Source organism: Peromyscus californicus, unplaced genomic scaffold (genome assembly GCF_007827085.1).
Source record: "Peromyscus californicus insignis strain IS unplaced genomic scaffold, ASM782708v3 Scaffold_8__1_contigs__length_139910024, whole genome shotgun sequence".
NCBI classification, from domain to species: Eukaryota; Metazoa; Chordata; class Mammalia; order Rodentia; family Cricetidae; genus Peromyscus; species Peromyscus californicus.
This window is the reverse complement of record NW_026294606.1, coordinates 101,292,088-101,309,237: the sequence shown is the minus strand read 5'-3', so window position 1 is coordinate 101,309,237 and position 17,150 is coordinate 101,292,088. Positions and strand designations below refer to the sequence as shown.

The following is a 17,150-nucleotide window of genomic DNA, read 5'->3' as shown; positions in this document are numbered from 1 at the left end:
ATTTTGATAAGATCATTGGTTAATGCTTTGTATGACTTTGTTAGAATGGATAAAAAGGAACTTTTTTCCTACCCAAGAGTTTCAAGTTCTCCAGAAGTAGAGTTCCAGTATACCCTATAGGCCTGTTTTGTCTGGTTCCCCTAGGCTCTTGGACCACTGTGATTTCTAGTGTCTTTACAAATAGAACTCTGGAGGAAAAAGATCTGGCTTGTTTTCATCCTGGTAAAGTACATGTTACTTGTTGGGTTTTCACCTAAGTATCCGAGTCAACCGTCTTCAATACTATATTTGTAGCAGAAGAAATTTCTTGGACTCAGATCCTTGCATCATTATTCTAAAGCAAAGAATCTGCTTATTGAAGAGATAGTCTTAGGTATTCACTTTTTGTTGCTGTTGGTGTTTTGACGCATCTTTCTTTTCTGCAGCTTGTGCCCCAATTAGTTCGTATTCTAAAGAACCTCATCATGTCCGGATACTCCCCAGAACATGATGTTTCTGGGATCAGTGACCCCTTTTTGCAGGTGAGGTCCAAAAACATTTGGATAAATGTCATTTGAATGCAGTGCTTCTGAAGAAATGTTTCCTTCATCTTAAGTTTATGTAGGGTACAAATTTGGTAATTCATTAATTCTATTAATAAGTGCACCAAGACCAAATGAGTATTGTATTTAATTAATAAAATGACCATGTAAATGTAAAATTTATCTGATACTTAGGTACTTGATTATCAGTTAAGTAGCTAAAGGATATGGGGCCATGAAAGGTGGATTATCTTACAACTTAATTTAATGTAGAAGTGTGCATGGATTCTTTTGAAAAGTGTTTAAAATTCTTGTGACTTCTTTCTGATGGGATCTAAAACTTCATCTGAATTATCTGAATTTCATACTGAGTGAGATTTGTTTGTGTCAGACATAATTTGTTGACATTTTTGTATTTTGCATGTTAGGTACGAATTTTGCGGTTATTAAGAATTTTAGGACGAAATGATGATGATTCAAGTGAAGCTATGAATGATATATTAGCCCAGGTGAGTTGCTCCAACTTGGAGTATATTATTTTCATTTCGTCCAGCAGAGAGTAGAATGTGATTATTAGGATGAATAGTTTCTGTTTCCTCCTTAGTGAGTGACTGCCATCAAAATATGTCTTGTTGCCACTAGATACTTTTTGGAAGTGTTGTTTTGTCACTTGTGCACTCCTTTGTCTTTTCAGGTTGCCACTAATACAGAGACTAGTAAAAATGTAGGAAATGCTATTCTGTATGAAACGGTTTTGACTATCATGGATATTAAATCAGAGAGTGGATTGCGAGTAAGTCTTTTTTGAATCTTCTTTTCCTTCTAAACATTTTAATTAGAGTGATTGACTTGGGCTTCTTCAGCACTTTGGAAACAGATTCCATTTGGAACTTTAGGAAGGATTGGTGTACCAATGCATAGTGCTGTGTTTTCTGCGCTTTAATCTTGAGGAAAATAATAGAGCTTGGAAAACTAAGGCAGGGTTAGCTCTAATGCTATTGTTAAGGAAACCTTTCAAAATAAGCTTTTGTTAGAGCCACACCCTGAATTATACCTCATTATTTAAACAAGTCAGAGGTACAATATTGAGTAAATTTATTTAAGGAATATACCTATAGAGCAAGAGACTCAGGCCGTCCCAAGCAGTATACAGAGAGGGAAATGTTAGCTTCATAACTTGCACATTTGCCCATAAGTCTCCTTCCAGAGGAAAATACTTTCTTGTGATGCCTTGTCTATGGTCAGACAGCATCTTGCTGTAGGATGTAGGCTGAGCTGGCCTGGAACTCCTCTGTAGTGTAGATTGCCTTCCGTTTCTTGATTCTTTTGCCTTAGCCTCCCAGTGCTGGGGTTATAAGTGTGCTCCACCACATCCAGCTCTTTTCCCCCAGTTTCATTTAACTTTGAGATAATTTTATATTTTTAAAAAAAATTTTTTTTTTTTGTAATTAATTGTGTATATATGCATGTGCTTGTGGTGAGAGCAGTGCCTTTGGAAGCCAGAAGAGGATGTTGGATTCCCTGGAGCTAGAATTACAGATGGTTGTGAGCAGCCTAATGTGGGTGCTAGGAACCACATTTGGATCCTCTGGAAGACTAGCAAGTACAGCAAGTACATGTCCTTAACTCCTTAGCCGTCTCCTGCCCCTGAAGCCTTAGAGTTCCTATATGTGCTATGCCCTTTATTTAACTTTTCCTGATATAATATCTTGCAAATGTATACGTCTTATGAAGACCAAGAAAGTAACATTGACATTCTACTATTACGTAAATTCTAGACTTGATTCATATTTCACCAAGTTTCCACATGGTATTTATTTTCTGTTACAGGATCCAATCCATGAGCTCATGTTATATTTAATTGTCACTTTTTTTTTTTTTTTTAGTATCCTGGTCTGTTAGTTTCTCAGTCTCTGTTTATCTTTTGTTATTTTGACACTTTAGAAGTATTGACCAGTTGTTTTGTTGAATGTAACTCAATTTAGTCTGTCTGATATGTTTTCATAATTTTATAGATTTTTTTTTTTAAAAGATTTTATTTATTATGTACACAGAAGAGGATGCCAGATCTCGTTACAGATGGTTGTGAGCCACCATGTGGGTGCTGGGAATTGAACTCAGGACCTCTGAAAGAGCAGTTGGTGTTCTTAACCTCTGAGCCATCTCTCCAGCCCTAATTTTATAGATTAAAGTTATACTTTTCTTGGCAATTCTTTCACACAGACTTGATGTGTCCTTTGCAGCTGAGCATACAAAGTAGTACATACTAGTTTTCTTACCAGTGTGATACCAGCTGGGTATGCCTCCTCTACCCCTGTTCTATCTATAAAAATTCATTTATTTTATTTTTTATGTGGATGAGTTTTGCCTGTATGTATGGATATGCCCCATGTGCATGCCTGGTTCCTACGGAGTTTGGAGGAGGGCATCACATCACCTGGAAATGGAGTTATGGACAATTTGTGAGCCATCATGTGGGTGTTAGGGATTGAATCCAGGTCCTCTACAAGAGCAACAAGCTATTAACTGCTAAGCCATTTCTCCAGCCCCATATGCTGGGTTTCTTCAGTACTGTAAAGTTACTATCTTAACTTTTGTAATTAAAATTTTTGGGAGGAGACCCTTTGAGCCTGTGCAAATATACTTACAGGCTTTTGCCCGTGAGTTTTGGTATCCATCAGATGTTCTTGTCTATAATAATTGCTAGGATGATATTCTAATGTTAGTTTCCTATTTCCTTCATTTTTTCCCCTCATTAAATGATGAAAGTTCTGTGGAATTCTCCCTATAAATTCTCCCCATTTGTTCATCAGTCCAAATCAATTGTTAATAATAGAATTGCTAATCCAAAGCCTTTAAAGAAACATACTTACCACCTTAATAATGTACTAGATCAACTTGGAGCAAGGTCTTTTTCTCTCCTTTAAAGCAAGAGCAGCATCATATATATTGTTCTCTACTCTGTTAGATAACTTTCTTATTCATAGATTAAGACCAGTTTTGTGTGTGTGTATATGTGTTTCCAGTTGTGGTAGAACATATGTAACAAAATTTGCCACTTGAATCATATAAAGATGTAGTAATGGATTTAGTGCTTTTACATCGCTTAGTAGTCAATATTGCCTTCTTTGTCTAGAGCTTTTTTTGTCTTCCCAAATTTTTCTGTTCCTTATCCCCCCTTTTTTAATTAAAATGTTATTTAAAATGATTTTATTTTATGTTATGGATGTTTCTATTGCAAATATGTCTGTGTACCACATGTGTATCTGGTGCCTGTGGAGGCCAGAAGAGGGTATCAGATGCCTGGAACTTGATTTGCAGATGCTTGTAAGCCACCACTGGGTCCTGGGAATTGAACCCAAGTTCTCTGGAAGAGCAGCCAGTGCTCTTAACCTCTGCACCATTTTTTTCAACCCCTCCTCTCCCTGCTTTTTTTTTTTTTTTTTTTTTTTAAGAAAAGAAGGATTATTTTGAAAAATCAGTCTTTAGAAACCACCATTTGTTGGATTCTTCTCTATACCTCTGCAAAGATACAGAAAGAAAACAACAAAATGTGTTGGGGATGCAGCTCAGTGGTAGAGTGTTTGCTTAGTGTGTGCAAGGCTTGGGTCCCATTGCTTCAGCAGAAGAAAAGAGGAAATGTTCTATCTTCTTCCCTTCTAATCGGTACTCTTCCTTACTCCCTTAATATTTTACTTCCAACACCAGATATGGGGTGATATCTTCAGTGATCACCAGTTGGTATTCTCTAATGTAATTCAGTTTAAATATTCTGTACCTGGGAAGTGTCAGGTCTCACAGATTGAAGGCTTTAGTTCCACAGGCCTATCTCTCACACTAGATGCTACTTATATGACTGGTATTTTTAACCAGCTAGCTGTAATTCTAGGTTCTAGAGTGGCTTACAGAATTAAGAGTTACACTTAATTGTTCTTGTTTATGGTGATGGATACTCAAAGGATACAGATGAGTATATTGCAAAAACGTAGGAGGCAGAACATATGAAGAGGGGTAAGAAACATTCCCCACACATGTACCATCCTTCAGAAAAGAATCCTTCTCATGTGTTTAGCTACCCAGAAGCTCTTAGGAACTCTGTTCTTTTGTTTTTTATGGAGGCCTCATTATGTAGGCATGATTGATTAAATCATTGGCCATTGGTGATGATTATAACTCTCAGCACTTTTCCTTTCCCAGGATCTTGGGAATGGGCTGAAAGCTCCAACCCTCCAATAACATGATTGCTTCCTCTGACAAACTAGTCCCATCCTAAGACTATGCAGGAGTCCATCAAGAGTTACTTCACAGCATCTAAATGTGGAGATCTAAATGAGTGATTGCTGTTCCTGCAGAGGACTAGAGTTCAGTTCCTAGCACTTCACCTCCAGGGGATCGAGTGCACACACACATTTTAAAAACAAATCTTTTGAAAAAATAAAAGCTATGTGAGATTTAGGAGCTGTATGCCAAGACATTAACCCAGAAATGGGTCGATGACAGAGATTATTTCACAGTATCATATAGTATTTGTCCCTTTGCTTGTGTCTTTGTTTAGCATAATGTCAAGGTTCTCTTGAGTTTTGTCGCGTGTCAGACGCCTGTCTTGAAATGCCTACATAGGACTCCACTCTACACACCAGTAATCTATCCAGCAGATCTGTTAGTTTGGGTATCTAGGATATCTCCTACCATTTGTTCCCTGCTGATACTGCTCCAGGAGACTTTGTGTATATGTTTGTACAGTTATATTTATCAGAAAAATTTCTAGGGTTAAATTATTCAAGTAAACCAAAAAAAAAAAAAAAAAATCCGGGCGGTGGTGGCACACGCCTTTAATCCCAGCACTCGGGAGGCAGAGCCAGGCGGATCTCTGTGAGTTCGAGGCCAGCCTGGGCTACCAAGCGAGTCCCAGGAAAGGCGCAAAGCTACACAGAGAAACCCTGTCTCGAAAAACCAAAAAAAAAAAAAAAAAAAAAAATTATTCAAGTAGAGTATGTATTTGTCTTTCAGGTTCAAGATCTCAGTTGACTTTACTATCATTCTAGAATAGGGTAGCATTCTGTAAATAGAATAAATTTTCATTATGTCTTCCAGTAATTTCAGTATTACTGTTGAAATGGAATGTTGTTTTTAAAAAGAATTTATTTTGTGTGTGGACATGTGCATCTATACATACCCACTATTGTGTACGTATGGTGGTCAGAGGACAGTTTGAGGGAATGGGTTCTGTCCTTCCAACATGGGATCTGGGACCTGAAATCAGGTCATCAGGCTAGGTGGCAGGCACCTTTATCTGTTGAGCCATCTTTTTGGCCCCTGAAATGGAATGTGATTTTAAGAATTTGCTTTTAGATAATTTTTTTTTTGCTAATAATCTATAGATAACTAGCTGCCATCTTTAAGCAGCTTCTACGCAGAAGCTAGAAATTGATTCTTTAGAGTTAGAAAACAATAAAAGTGTGTAATTTTTCTAGATTAAAAAACAAAACAAAAAACCTGTGCTGTTTCTCTTTAGGTTCTAGCCATAAATATTCTTGGTCGATTCTTATTGAACAATGACAAAAATATTAGGTAAGTCAGCTGAAAAATTTCCCATGTCTTCTATATTATAAAAATTAGTATTTTACAGAGTGATTTTGCTCAAAATTATATGTGTATTATGTATTATATGATCTAGAATTTGAAGTCAGAATTCTAATTTTAAGTTTTAAAATTGCTGCTGTTTTGTAAAGAATTTGAGGATTTCTCTTACCGCTTAATTTTTACATTAACTTATAAGGCAAAAACACACGTCTTACAAAGGGCCAGTTGGTAAACATTTTAGGCTTTCTGAACCACAGGGTCTTTGTTGCAACTACTCAATGCCGTGGCTTTGGATCGTAAACTCAAATTGATTTTTGGGTAGGGTGGGGGGCTTGAGGGTTTCTTTGTGTAGCTCTGGATGTATTGGAGCTCATTTTGTAGACCAGGTTCACCTAGAACCTGTCTCTGCTTCAAAAGTTCTGAGATTAAAGTTGTGCACTACCATGCCCAGCTTTAAACTCAAATTTTTATAGAAGCTGTTTTGGTACTGGTATAAAAAAAGAGCAGAAAACATTCAAATGATAAAATTAAAATAATTTCTTCTTGTCCTTTGGGATAAGGCAGTGTGAAAAAAGCATATATAATTACTGTGTTTTTTTTACTTTGGAAGATTTAGAAAGAGCTGAGTCAGTTACTTTTAGAAGTTTAAGTGGATGTTATTGTGAAAGCACGGCTAAACCAAAGCCTCTCCAACTTGTCACTACTATATAGATTCTGCTCTTCTTCCTTGACAGATGTTACTCCATATGCACTAGTTCTGTGTTTACCCTGACCCTTTGAAGATGCATGCATTTCCTTATCTATTAGACGTCTTTATTATTTAGGCAGAGGGAAAACATCTTGAGTTTTATATTTTAACTTGGTTATTGTGAAACTTTATTTTCTGTAGATATGTTGCTCTGACATCTTTGTTAAAGACTGTGCAGACAGATCATAATGCTGTACAGAGGCACAGAAGCACAATTGTGGACTGTCTAAAAGATCTGGATGTCTCAATAAAAAGGTAAGAGACTCTTTCTCCAGTGTGGTTAAGTGAAACAGGTTTTTTTGATAAATCTGTCTCCTCCATCAGTTTGATAAATTGTAGTAGTTTTGAGTCAGGCATTTAGGGATTTAGTCATTGTGTTTAGAAATGAGCTGTTTTTTTGTTTGTTTGGTTTTGTTTTTAAAGTAAAGGATTGGCAAGGGAAGTTTTGGTCAGTTAAAGAGACCCATGGGAAATACTGAAGTGTGCACTGAAAGAGCTCTCAGTTCTTAGGTAGAAGAATTGGTACAAATACATTGGGCCTAACTTCACTTGGTAGAGGTGCTGTGTTATGTGTGCTGGGGGATGAAAAGAAGGAGTGATCCATCGGCTAAGTGTCTTACCACTGTGCTGAAACTCAAACTGCTGACAGCGCACTTTTTCACAGAACCTAATCTCCCAGAATCCTGGAGGCAATTGAGTTTCTTAGAGTAGTGCATCTAGAAACAATCACCAGGCAGTTGACACTCTGAAAAGACACAAAATTTCTTTGTTCAGTGGAATCTGGTGGCTCTCGAAGCACTGTGTGATTTATAGTTAGCTTTAATATACTTTTGATATGTGTTCAAATCTAAAACAAAGGAGGTTTAAAGTGATCTCTGAAGTTATTCAGTAAACAAACATTTATACAGAAAAACATGCTAAGTGTTTACAGGTAAGAGCCAGATTTGGTAACATGAGCTTTCAGGAGAGCTTTGCAAAGGGCTTTCCAGCTCTTGGTTGTTTATCACAGTAAGCCAATGAGAAGCAGTTCTCCCTATGTCTGACTAATAGACTTGTAAAAGTATAGTCACCAAGGGATCAGATGATGTACCCTACACTTCAGCCCTTGAAAGGGGCAGTCTGGAAACAGAAGTCCATCTTCTCACTCTTATTTTTGTTGTTTCTCTGTAGCTTAGGGTTTTGATTAAAAATGAAACCTGTGTTTGACAGAAGCTATAGCGATAAGAGCTGCGACTCAGCCAGATTGTTTCTCATTGCAGCTCTATGCTTCACAGACTAGATCCTTTCCCCTACCCTTCCAGGACATTGGTTGCCTCCTGTGTGATGCAGGCAGAAGGCCACCCACTTCAGAGGCCTGTGCAAGACTAACTGTGTTCGTGTATAAAAGCTACCTTAACATTTTATGGGAATGATTATAGCTTTGAGAGTTTAATTGCTACTGCTGTGTATTGGTCCATGTGGAATCATGTACTTAACCTAATTGTGAGTTTTGAAAGGCATCATATGTCTGATATTTTTGCCCAGAGACAGGTCTCAAATAGTTGAGGTTGACCTTCAACTTGTGATTCTATTGTCTCCAGCTCCTAAGTGCTGAGATTACAAGCATGTGCCATCATTTTGGCTGTGAACAATATTTACATTTTTGACCAAACATGGAAAGATTTATGTGGACTTTTGTATTTTATACTTTTTTAGTTTTGCCTTTATTACCAAACTTGATAGGAACTTTCATTTATTTTATAGATTTTTTTTTCCTTTTTTATGGTCAGTTTCCTGTTTAGTTTGGGTTTTTGTTTGTTTGATTGGTTTTTTGAGACAAGGTTTCTCTATGTAACAGCTCTGGCTGATCTGAACTCGCTGGGTAGACCAGGCTGGCCTTGAACTCACAAAGATCCGCCTGCCTCTGCCTCCCTAGTGCAGGAATTAAAGGCGTGCCCCACCACTGCCCAGTCAGTTTGTTTTTCATACCTTTATAAAAATAATTTTTTATTTTTTGATATTATAATGCAATATAATTATATTTATAATATAATTATAATATAATTGCCTCATTTCCCTCTTTTTCTCCCTTCAACCTCTCCCATGTACTCCTTGCTCTCATTTAAATTTGTGGCCTCTTTAATTATTGTCACATATATATGTGTGTGCATGTACATATATGTATACATATGTATACACACATTCCTAAATATATACATATAACCTGCTCAGTCTGTATATTACTTGTGTGTGTGCATATATATATGCTCTCATTCACATTTATGGCCTCTTTCTCTAATTTGTTGCATATATTTGTGTGTGTGTATACATACATTCCTAAATATATAAATGTAACCTGTCAGTCTGTATAATGTTACTTTATGTTTATTTTTTCAGGGATAACCATTTGGTATTGGATAACCATTTGGTGTACTCTTCTCTAAGAAGACTATTTTTCCCTGCTCTCAGTATTTCTTAGTTCTTTGTTTAGGGTTGAGGCCTTCTGTGCTTTCTACCACATTAGCATGTCTGTTGGTATCCTATTTGTGTTTTGGGGAGTGGTTCTCTCTATGTAGTTCTGGCTGGTATGGAACTCATTATGTAGACCAGCTTGGCCTTTAACTTGTGATGGCCTTCCTGCCCTCTTTCTCTCAAGTGCTGGAATTATAGGCATGAACCACCATGCCTTGCTTCTATATTCTCCCATTAAAATTTTTATTAATTAGTTTAAAAATTCTTTGGAGTAGGGTCTCACTGTGTAGCCCTGACTTCCTGGAACTCACTATATGGACCAGGATGTCCTTGAACTCGTAGAGATCCTCCTGCTCCTGCCTCCTGAGTGTTGGAATAGAAGGCATGCAGGTTTTTTTTTTTGGGGGGGGGTTGTTTTTGAAGACAGGGTCTCTCTAGCCCTGCCTGTCCTGGAACTCACTATGTAGACCAGGCAGGTCTGGAACTCACAGAGACCTGCCTGCCTCTGCCTCCCGAGTGCTGGGATTAAAGACATATGCTACCACTGCTAGATTATTTCTGTTTTTTTTTTTTTTTCAATTAGATATATTCATATGTGTCTGTGTGGGGACAGTTCCTAATGGCTGAACCATCTCTCTAGCCCCATAATCAGTATATTTTAAGATTTATTTTTATTACTTTTAATGATGCGTGCCTCCCCCCTTTGTTTTTTTTTGGGGGGGTGGACAGTGTCTGATGTAGCCCAGCCTGGTCTTGAACTCACTATGGTGAAAATGATACTGAATTTCTTACCTCCTGCCTCTACCTTCCTAATGCTAGGAGCTTAGGCATGGCCCACTTTCTTCAGTTTCTGCATTGCAGAGGATGGAACCAGTGCTTTGAACAGGACTGACAGTCACTCTAATAACTAGGCTACATCCCTAGTCCTATGGGACTGTTTCATGTAAGCACAGTTATGTTACATTTACACAGAAGTGGAGTGCAAAAAGAATATGGTAAACAAATGTCATGTTTTTAAAGAAACAATGCCAAGAGGCATTATTATGGAGTAATAATTTCTTGCCTGTCTTTTGGAGAGTCTTAAGTCTTAGAATTTCAAATATATTTGAAAAATAAATTTCAGTCTTATAGAATAGACTGATGAACTACAGTTACTAGACTTTTCCTAAGTTTGTATTGGTATTTTTTATTATTTATTTATTCACCCTGTCTGTGTGTCTGTCTATCTGCATTTTCATTCATTCATTCATTCATTCATTCATTCATTCATTCATTCATTCATGAGGCAGGGTCTCAATGTAGCTCAGGCTGACTTTTTTTTTTTGGTTTTTCCTGACAGGGTTTCTTTGTCTAGCCTTAGCTGTCCTGGAACTAGCTCTGTGGACCAAGCTGGCCTTGAATTTACAGAGATCTGCCTCTGCTTCCTGAGTGCTGGGATTAAAAGAATTGGCCACCACCACTGGCTAGGCTGACTTTTTTTTAGCTCTGTAGCTGATAATGCCATTGACCTACTGATACTTCTGTCTCCATTTTCAAGAGCTAGACTTGTAGGCATGTGCTACCACACCTAGGTTCTCTCCAGAATTTCTGGAGAAAGGTGTTGGGTTAACACTTACAGTATCAGAACTAGCATATGAATACATTTTCATGCTTATCTGGCTTGTAAAGATTGAAATCACAAGATTATGTACATATGCATCTGTCGGTGCTTTTGGTGTATAATGAACATACCTGGGTATGTGTTACATAAATATGTTTTTTTTTTCCCCTCTGCAAGACGTGCAATGGAGTTGAGTTTTGCCCTGGTAAACGGAAATAATATCCGAGGCATGATGAAGGAATTACTTTATTTTCTGGATTCATGTGAACCAGAATTTAAAGCCGATTGTGCATCTGGAATCTTTCTTGCTGCAGAAAAGTAAGATTTAATTTTTATTTTCCTTGGTAGAAGGTTTTTGGAACTTCCTAAAAGCATCTTTAAAACATCGGACCAAGATATGTTATAGACATGTTTAAGGCATGTAGTGTTTTTCTAGGTGTGAATTATAAGTGATTGTAGCCATTATTGAAATATATTAAGACTAATCAAAATTCCACTTTTGTGAACTTTGTTCCTATATCCATTCTTTAAGCTCTCCTCTGTTATGAAGAGGCAGAAGAGCATCTGAATTGAAGTTATTTATGTATAAAACCTCAAGTACAAAGTGCTTCTCAGTTGTAGTAGTGTAACTATTCTTTATCTCATTCCTGAATATCTCACTCTGAGTTTAAAGGAACTAGGGTTCAGTTTGGGTCTTAACCAGTGTCTAATGAAACCCCATTTCCCCATTTGTGGTATGTATGCGGTATGCATGTTTGCTTGTGTGTGGGTATGTGCAAGTGGAGGTCCAAGGTTGATGTCCAGGATCATCCTCAGTTGCTCTTCCAGCTTATTCATTGAGGACAGTCTCTTAGTCAGACCCAGAGCTCCCTGATTTGGCTAAGTCTCTCAAGCTTGCTCTGGATATTCCCTGTCTCTGCTTCCTGAGGCTGCCACATCCACCACATTGTATTTATGTGAGTCCTGGGGATCTAACTCCGGTTCTTGGCTTTCTGAAGCAAGTGTTGTAACCACTGAGCTGTCTTCCCAGCCCTCTTAATTTGCTTTCTTTTTTCCTGACACTATGATTTGTCTTCTGAGAAACTGGGGCAAAGTTCCATCTTTTCAGTATAGCTAATCCTATTGTAATATTATGGGAAATGTGAGTTTGGTTATATTTGATTGTTCATTGAAATAAATGATGGTTTCTGCTAGGTTTAATGGTGAAACATCTACAGCTAGAATCATTTTACTAGAAGACTTGAAAAAGTTTGTAGAATAGAGTTTTTGAAAGTCACTGGGTATAGTCAGTTTATTAATTTCAGTGTTTTTCACCTTATTTTCTCAGGTATGCACCTTCCAAACGGTGGCATATAGATACAATTATGCGTGTCCTGACAACGGTATGTAGCTTTTTAAGTCAGACTATATACTGAATGTACCTAGAAATGAGGCAGATGAAGCCCCTGTTGTCATGGAGGTTGTATTCAGCTGGAAGAATGGAAATTATGTAACTGTAACTGTTGTGGTATTGCTTTGATAAAACACTAGAAGAGTTTGGAGCTTAGAAGTTATAGTCCATCATAGAAGGAAGCCAAGGCAGGAAGCTAGAGGAGTGCTACTGGCGTACTCAGATTACTTATAAAACCTAGGACCACCTGAACAGGGGTGCTACCACTCCCAGTGAGCTTGTCCCTCCCACCCCACCCCTGCTCATCAGTCATTAATCAAGAAAATGCCTCACAGACATGCCCACAGGCTAAGCTGATGAAGGCAGTTCCTCAGTTGAAGGTCCCTCCTCCTGAGTGACTAGTTTGTGTCAAATTGACAAATACAGGTTTCATTGTGTTGTCTAGGCTAACCTTCCAACATGTGACATAATGTCAGATAGGGATAGATGCCGGTGTGCCTAATGCAACTAACCACATGTTATATTTGGTGTGGTCAGGGGCTGTTTTAGAGAGGGTAACATTTGAGAAACGAGCTTTGTGGAAGGAGGAGCAAGTCATTCATATACCTCAGGGAAATGTGTCCTCATCAAAGGGAATGAATGGTAAGTTCAAATACCTGGGGCAGCACGCTTGGCCTTCTTGGAAAGCACCAGACAGATAAGTGAAGCCAGTAAAAGGAGAGATGTAAGCAGGAGCCATTCTGTAAAGCTTCCTAAGTGTTTGAATTTTATTTTGAATATGATAGGAAGGTGTTGCAGTTGAATTTTTCCTTGATCAAACCCAGGTGCCTTGCACACACTAGGCAAGTACTTGATCTTTGAGTTCTGTCCTCTATCAGTTATTGCAAGGTTTGAAATGATTATATTTACTTTACAATTCCCGTCTTAGATGTTGTCTTTTCTTGGGCATTCTTCTTGGGTTTCTTTTCTTTCTTTCTTTTTTCTTTTTAAACTAGTTAGTAGAGTGTGATGACATAATAAGAAGATATACTGTATGTCATGATGTTACTATAAATGGATACCATAAAGGAAAATATTCTCACTTAGTGACAGCATTAAAGTTATAAACTCATAAAGCAAAAGGGAAAAACTGACAGATCTAGGAACTAAGTAGGGAAAATATTGTAACATGACAGTATATTAATTATCTTTAATACATAAATAAAAATGGGAAAAATCTGATGAACAGAGTCATTGGCATTTGAATAGATCACCAAAAGGGAAGGAAATATTTAACAAGTGAAAAATAGACTTACTAGTAAATAATAAGAAAAATAAAAGCAAAGTATCATTTTTTCCCCCCAGAACTGAGGACCAAACCCAGGGCCTTGCGTTCTACCACTGAGCTAAATCCCCAACCCCAGCAAAGTATCATTTTTAATCTGTGATACTGTCTCTTTTTGAGACAGGTCCTCATGTAGTTCAGGCTGGAGTTGAACTGGCTATGCAGCCAAGGCTGACTTTGAACTCTTGCTCCTCCATCCTGGATATGCCATTATACCTGTACTTATACTTTCTCTTTTTGCTTATAAGCCTTCTTTCTACCATACCTTTTGTTTTTGAGACAAGGTCTCACTGTGTTGGTCAGGCTAGCCTTACAATTAGTTGGAAGAACAGGTATGGCCAGCCCACTTATCTTCTGTTGTACTTTCTAAACCCACTTTCTAGTGTTGGTTAAAAAAGAAACAGGTGGAGCACGCCTTTAATCCCAGCACTCGGGAGGCAGAGCCAGGCGGATTTCTGTGAGTTCGAGGCCAGCCTGGGCTACCAAGTAAGTCCCAGGAAAGGCGCAAAGCTACACAGAGAAACCCTGTCTCGAAAAACCAAAAAAAAAAAAAAAAAAAAACAGGTAAAGGTGGCTGCCATTTATCCTAGTCACCTGAGTTCAATCCCTGCAGTGCTCATGTTGGCAGAAGAGGGCTGACTCTCAAAAACTGTTCCCTACCTCCACATGCATGCCACCCACAGCCCGCAAGCCCATACCCACACACATAAAATACATAAAAATGTAATTAATGGTTAAAACAATAGAGAAGTAGACCACACTCTTCACTTGATAGTGTAATAAAATGGTGGTATCTTTTCAGAGTGCAGTAGGAAAGAATGTAGCGAAAGGCTTATGTTGTACCTTTTGCTGTATTGATACAAATTTTTAGACTTCAGCTTAGAAAAATAAAAAAGACAAATGCACAAAAATGTTCATGCAAAAATGTTCCTTTCAATCTTCTTTATCCTAGAAGCAAACTGAAAGCAGCTCTCAGTGCAGAAATGAGAACTAGTTCAGTAAATTATGATGATTTAGATGCATTTGTTACTGGACATGGTGGCTTATGACTGTAATCTTAGCACTTAGGAAGCTTAAGGTAAAGAACTGCCATGAATTCAACACCAGCCTGCGCTACACAGTGATTTTCAGGCTGGCTTAGACTACAACGTAAGACACTGCCATTAGCCAGTTGGTGGTGGCGCATGCCTTTAATCCCAGCACTCGGGAGGCAGAGGCAGGTGGATCTCTGTGAGTTCGAGGCCAGCCTGGTCTTCAGAGCGAGCTCCAGGACAGGCACAAAAACTACATGGAGAAACCCTGCCTGGGGCGGGGAGGGGACGACCAAAAAACAAAAAACCCAAAAAAGATGGTGCTATTAAACAAACAGAAGAGCAACAGAAAGATACATTTTTTTGTAGGGAATTTTCTGGAATGTGCTAATTTCTGTTTTGCTAATAAGTTAATTTCATAGAAGACTTAAAGTTGACAAATGTGATTGATAATGAGGAATAAGTACATTTTAACAAAAATCACAATGAATTAGAACACTCAGTCCTAGTTTTGATGAGAAATTAGAGCTTTTAGAGGAGACTCTTTTGAAATGCTTGTACTTGTCACTTTTCTAGCTGACTTGTACTCTCTCATGATGACCATGTGATTTTTCTTCTTTAGCCCTGTAAGAATGTAATGTTAGGATCTTGCAGCAGCTCCCCCTCTCTCACAGATACTGACAGGCACCCTATTGGGGCATTGCAGACAGGGTATTGGTATTAAGGTATTGGTGTCATATATGCCCCGCTCCTCACTCCTTCCCTGTCTCCTGCCTAGGAAACAGAGCTTGGGCTCAGGCTCTTCTGTGAACCTCCCTCATCAAAAGGTTTAAGAACTGTCTTAGGGTTTCTATTGTTGTAAAGAGACCCTATGACCACGGCAACTCTTTTTTTTTTTTAATTAAGAAAAATTTTTTTATTCATTTTACATAACAATCACAGATCCTCCTCTTCCCTCCTCTTGCCCCTCCAGCCTCCCTCCCCAAACCACCCCCCATTCCCTCTAACCAATAGATAAGGCCTCCCATGGTGAGTTAGCAGAGCCTGGTACATTCAGTTGAGGCAGGTCCAAGCCCTTCCTTCCCCCTGCCTCAAGGCTGTGCAAGGTGTCCCACCATAGCTAGTGGGCTCCAAAAAGCCAGCTCATGCATCAAGGATGGATCCTGATCCTACTGTCAGGAGGCCCCTACACAACTGTCTCGCTTATGCAGAGGGCCTAGTCCAGTCCCATGGAGGCTCCACAGCTGTTAGGATCTTGTAATGTTAGGATCTTGTAATGTTAGGGTTAGGGTTAGGGTTAGGGTTAGGGTTAGGGTTAGTGTTAGGGTTAGGGTTAGGGTTAGGGTTAGGGTTAGGGTTAGGGTTAGGGTTAGGGTTAGGGTTAGGGTCTAAAGTTCCTGGGTCCCCACTAGTTTGGCCTGGTCGTCTCTGTAGGTTTCCCCATTATGATCTTGATGCCCCTTGCTTATAGAATCCCTCTTCTCTCTATTTGACTGGACTCCTGGAGCTCAACCTGGTGTTTGGCTGGACCATGGCAACTCATATATATATACATATATTTATATATATAAAATATTTATTTGTTATTTATCCAGTGTTCTGCTTGCATGTATACCTGCAGGCCAGAGAGATCACCAAATCCCATTATGGATGGTTATGAGCCACCATGTGGTTGCTGGGAATTGAACTCAGGACTTCTGGAAGAGCAGCTAGTGCTCTTAACCTCTGAGCCATCTCTCCATCTCTCCAGCCCCATTGCTTACATTTTCAAAGGTTTAGTTCATTATCATCATGGTGGACATGGTGGCATATAGGCAGACATGGTGCTGGAGAAGTAGCTGAGAGTTCTACATCTTGCAGGCAACAAAGTCACACTCCCGTGAGTTTAGGAGGGCCAAAAATATTCAAACTACATAGACAGGCTGGGCAGTGGTGGCGCACACCTTTAATCCCAGCACTCGGGAGGCAGATCTAGGACAGGCACCAAAACTACACAGAGAAACCCTGTCTCAAAAAACCAAAAAAACCAACCAAACAAACAAACAAAAACAAAACAAAAAAAAAAACCCTACATAATTTAAAAAGATGACAGCTGGAGAGAAGGCTCAGTGGTAGAGTGCTTGCCTATCATTTATAAGACTGTTTAATCTCAGGTGCCACGCCAAAATCAGCCCGTCAGTGCATAAATGATTAAAATATCTCCCATCCCTAGGTCTATATTATTGATCATATTAGTGAGTACTAGTTTTTAAATAACAGTGTGATACTTTAAGCTTATTTTTGAAAAGTTGATATGCTATGCTAGGGTATCGTTCAGTGGTAATATTTGTCTAGCCTTTGTGAGAAGCCTATATTTGCCCCAACACTGAAAACAAAACAGAAGAAGGTTGACTGGACCTTTGGTGCTGTGCACAGGTTCCCTTCCTTGCATCCCCAGAGTGAGTGCTCCCCTTGCTCATGGGATTTTTTAACAGTGTTGGGGAGTTGTGGAAAACAGACGTG

General features: G+C 38.7%; 1 protein-coding gene and 1 non-coding gene across 3 annotated transcripts in view; both read left to right on the top strand.

Annotated features, from left to right (window-relative positions):
* Ap1g1 (adaptor related protein complex 1 subunit gamma 1) overlaps positions 1-17,150 on the top strand; it is a 96,733-nt gene that overhangs the window by 62,158 nt on the left and 17,425 nt on the right. For both annotated transcript variants that reach the window (XM_052728622.1, XM_052728621.1), the window contains exons 7-13: positions 426-521; positions 950-1,030; positions 1,216-1,314; positions 6,037-6,092; positions 6,994-7,107; positions 11,081-11,221; positions 12,231-12,285. In XM_052728622.1, coding sequence (XP_052584582.1) covers positions 426-521; positions 950-1,030; positions 1,216-1,314; positions 6,037-6,092; positions 6,994-7,107; positions 11,081-11,221; positions 12,231-12,285 — 642 coding nt within the window. The remainder of the gene's footprint in view (positions 1-425; positions 522-949; positions 1,031-1,215; positions 1,315-6,036; positions 6,093-6,993; positions 7,108-11,080; positions 11,222-12,230; positions 12,286-17,150) is intronic.
* LOC128104852 (small nucleolar RNA SNORD71) lies at positions 7,422-7,507 on the top strand. Its single transcript, XR_008216147.1, has one exon. It is a non-coding gene; the product is annotated as a small nucleolar RNA SNORD71 (small nucleolar RNA).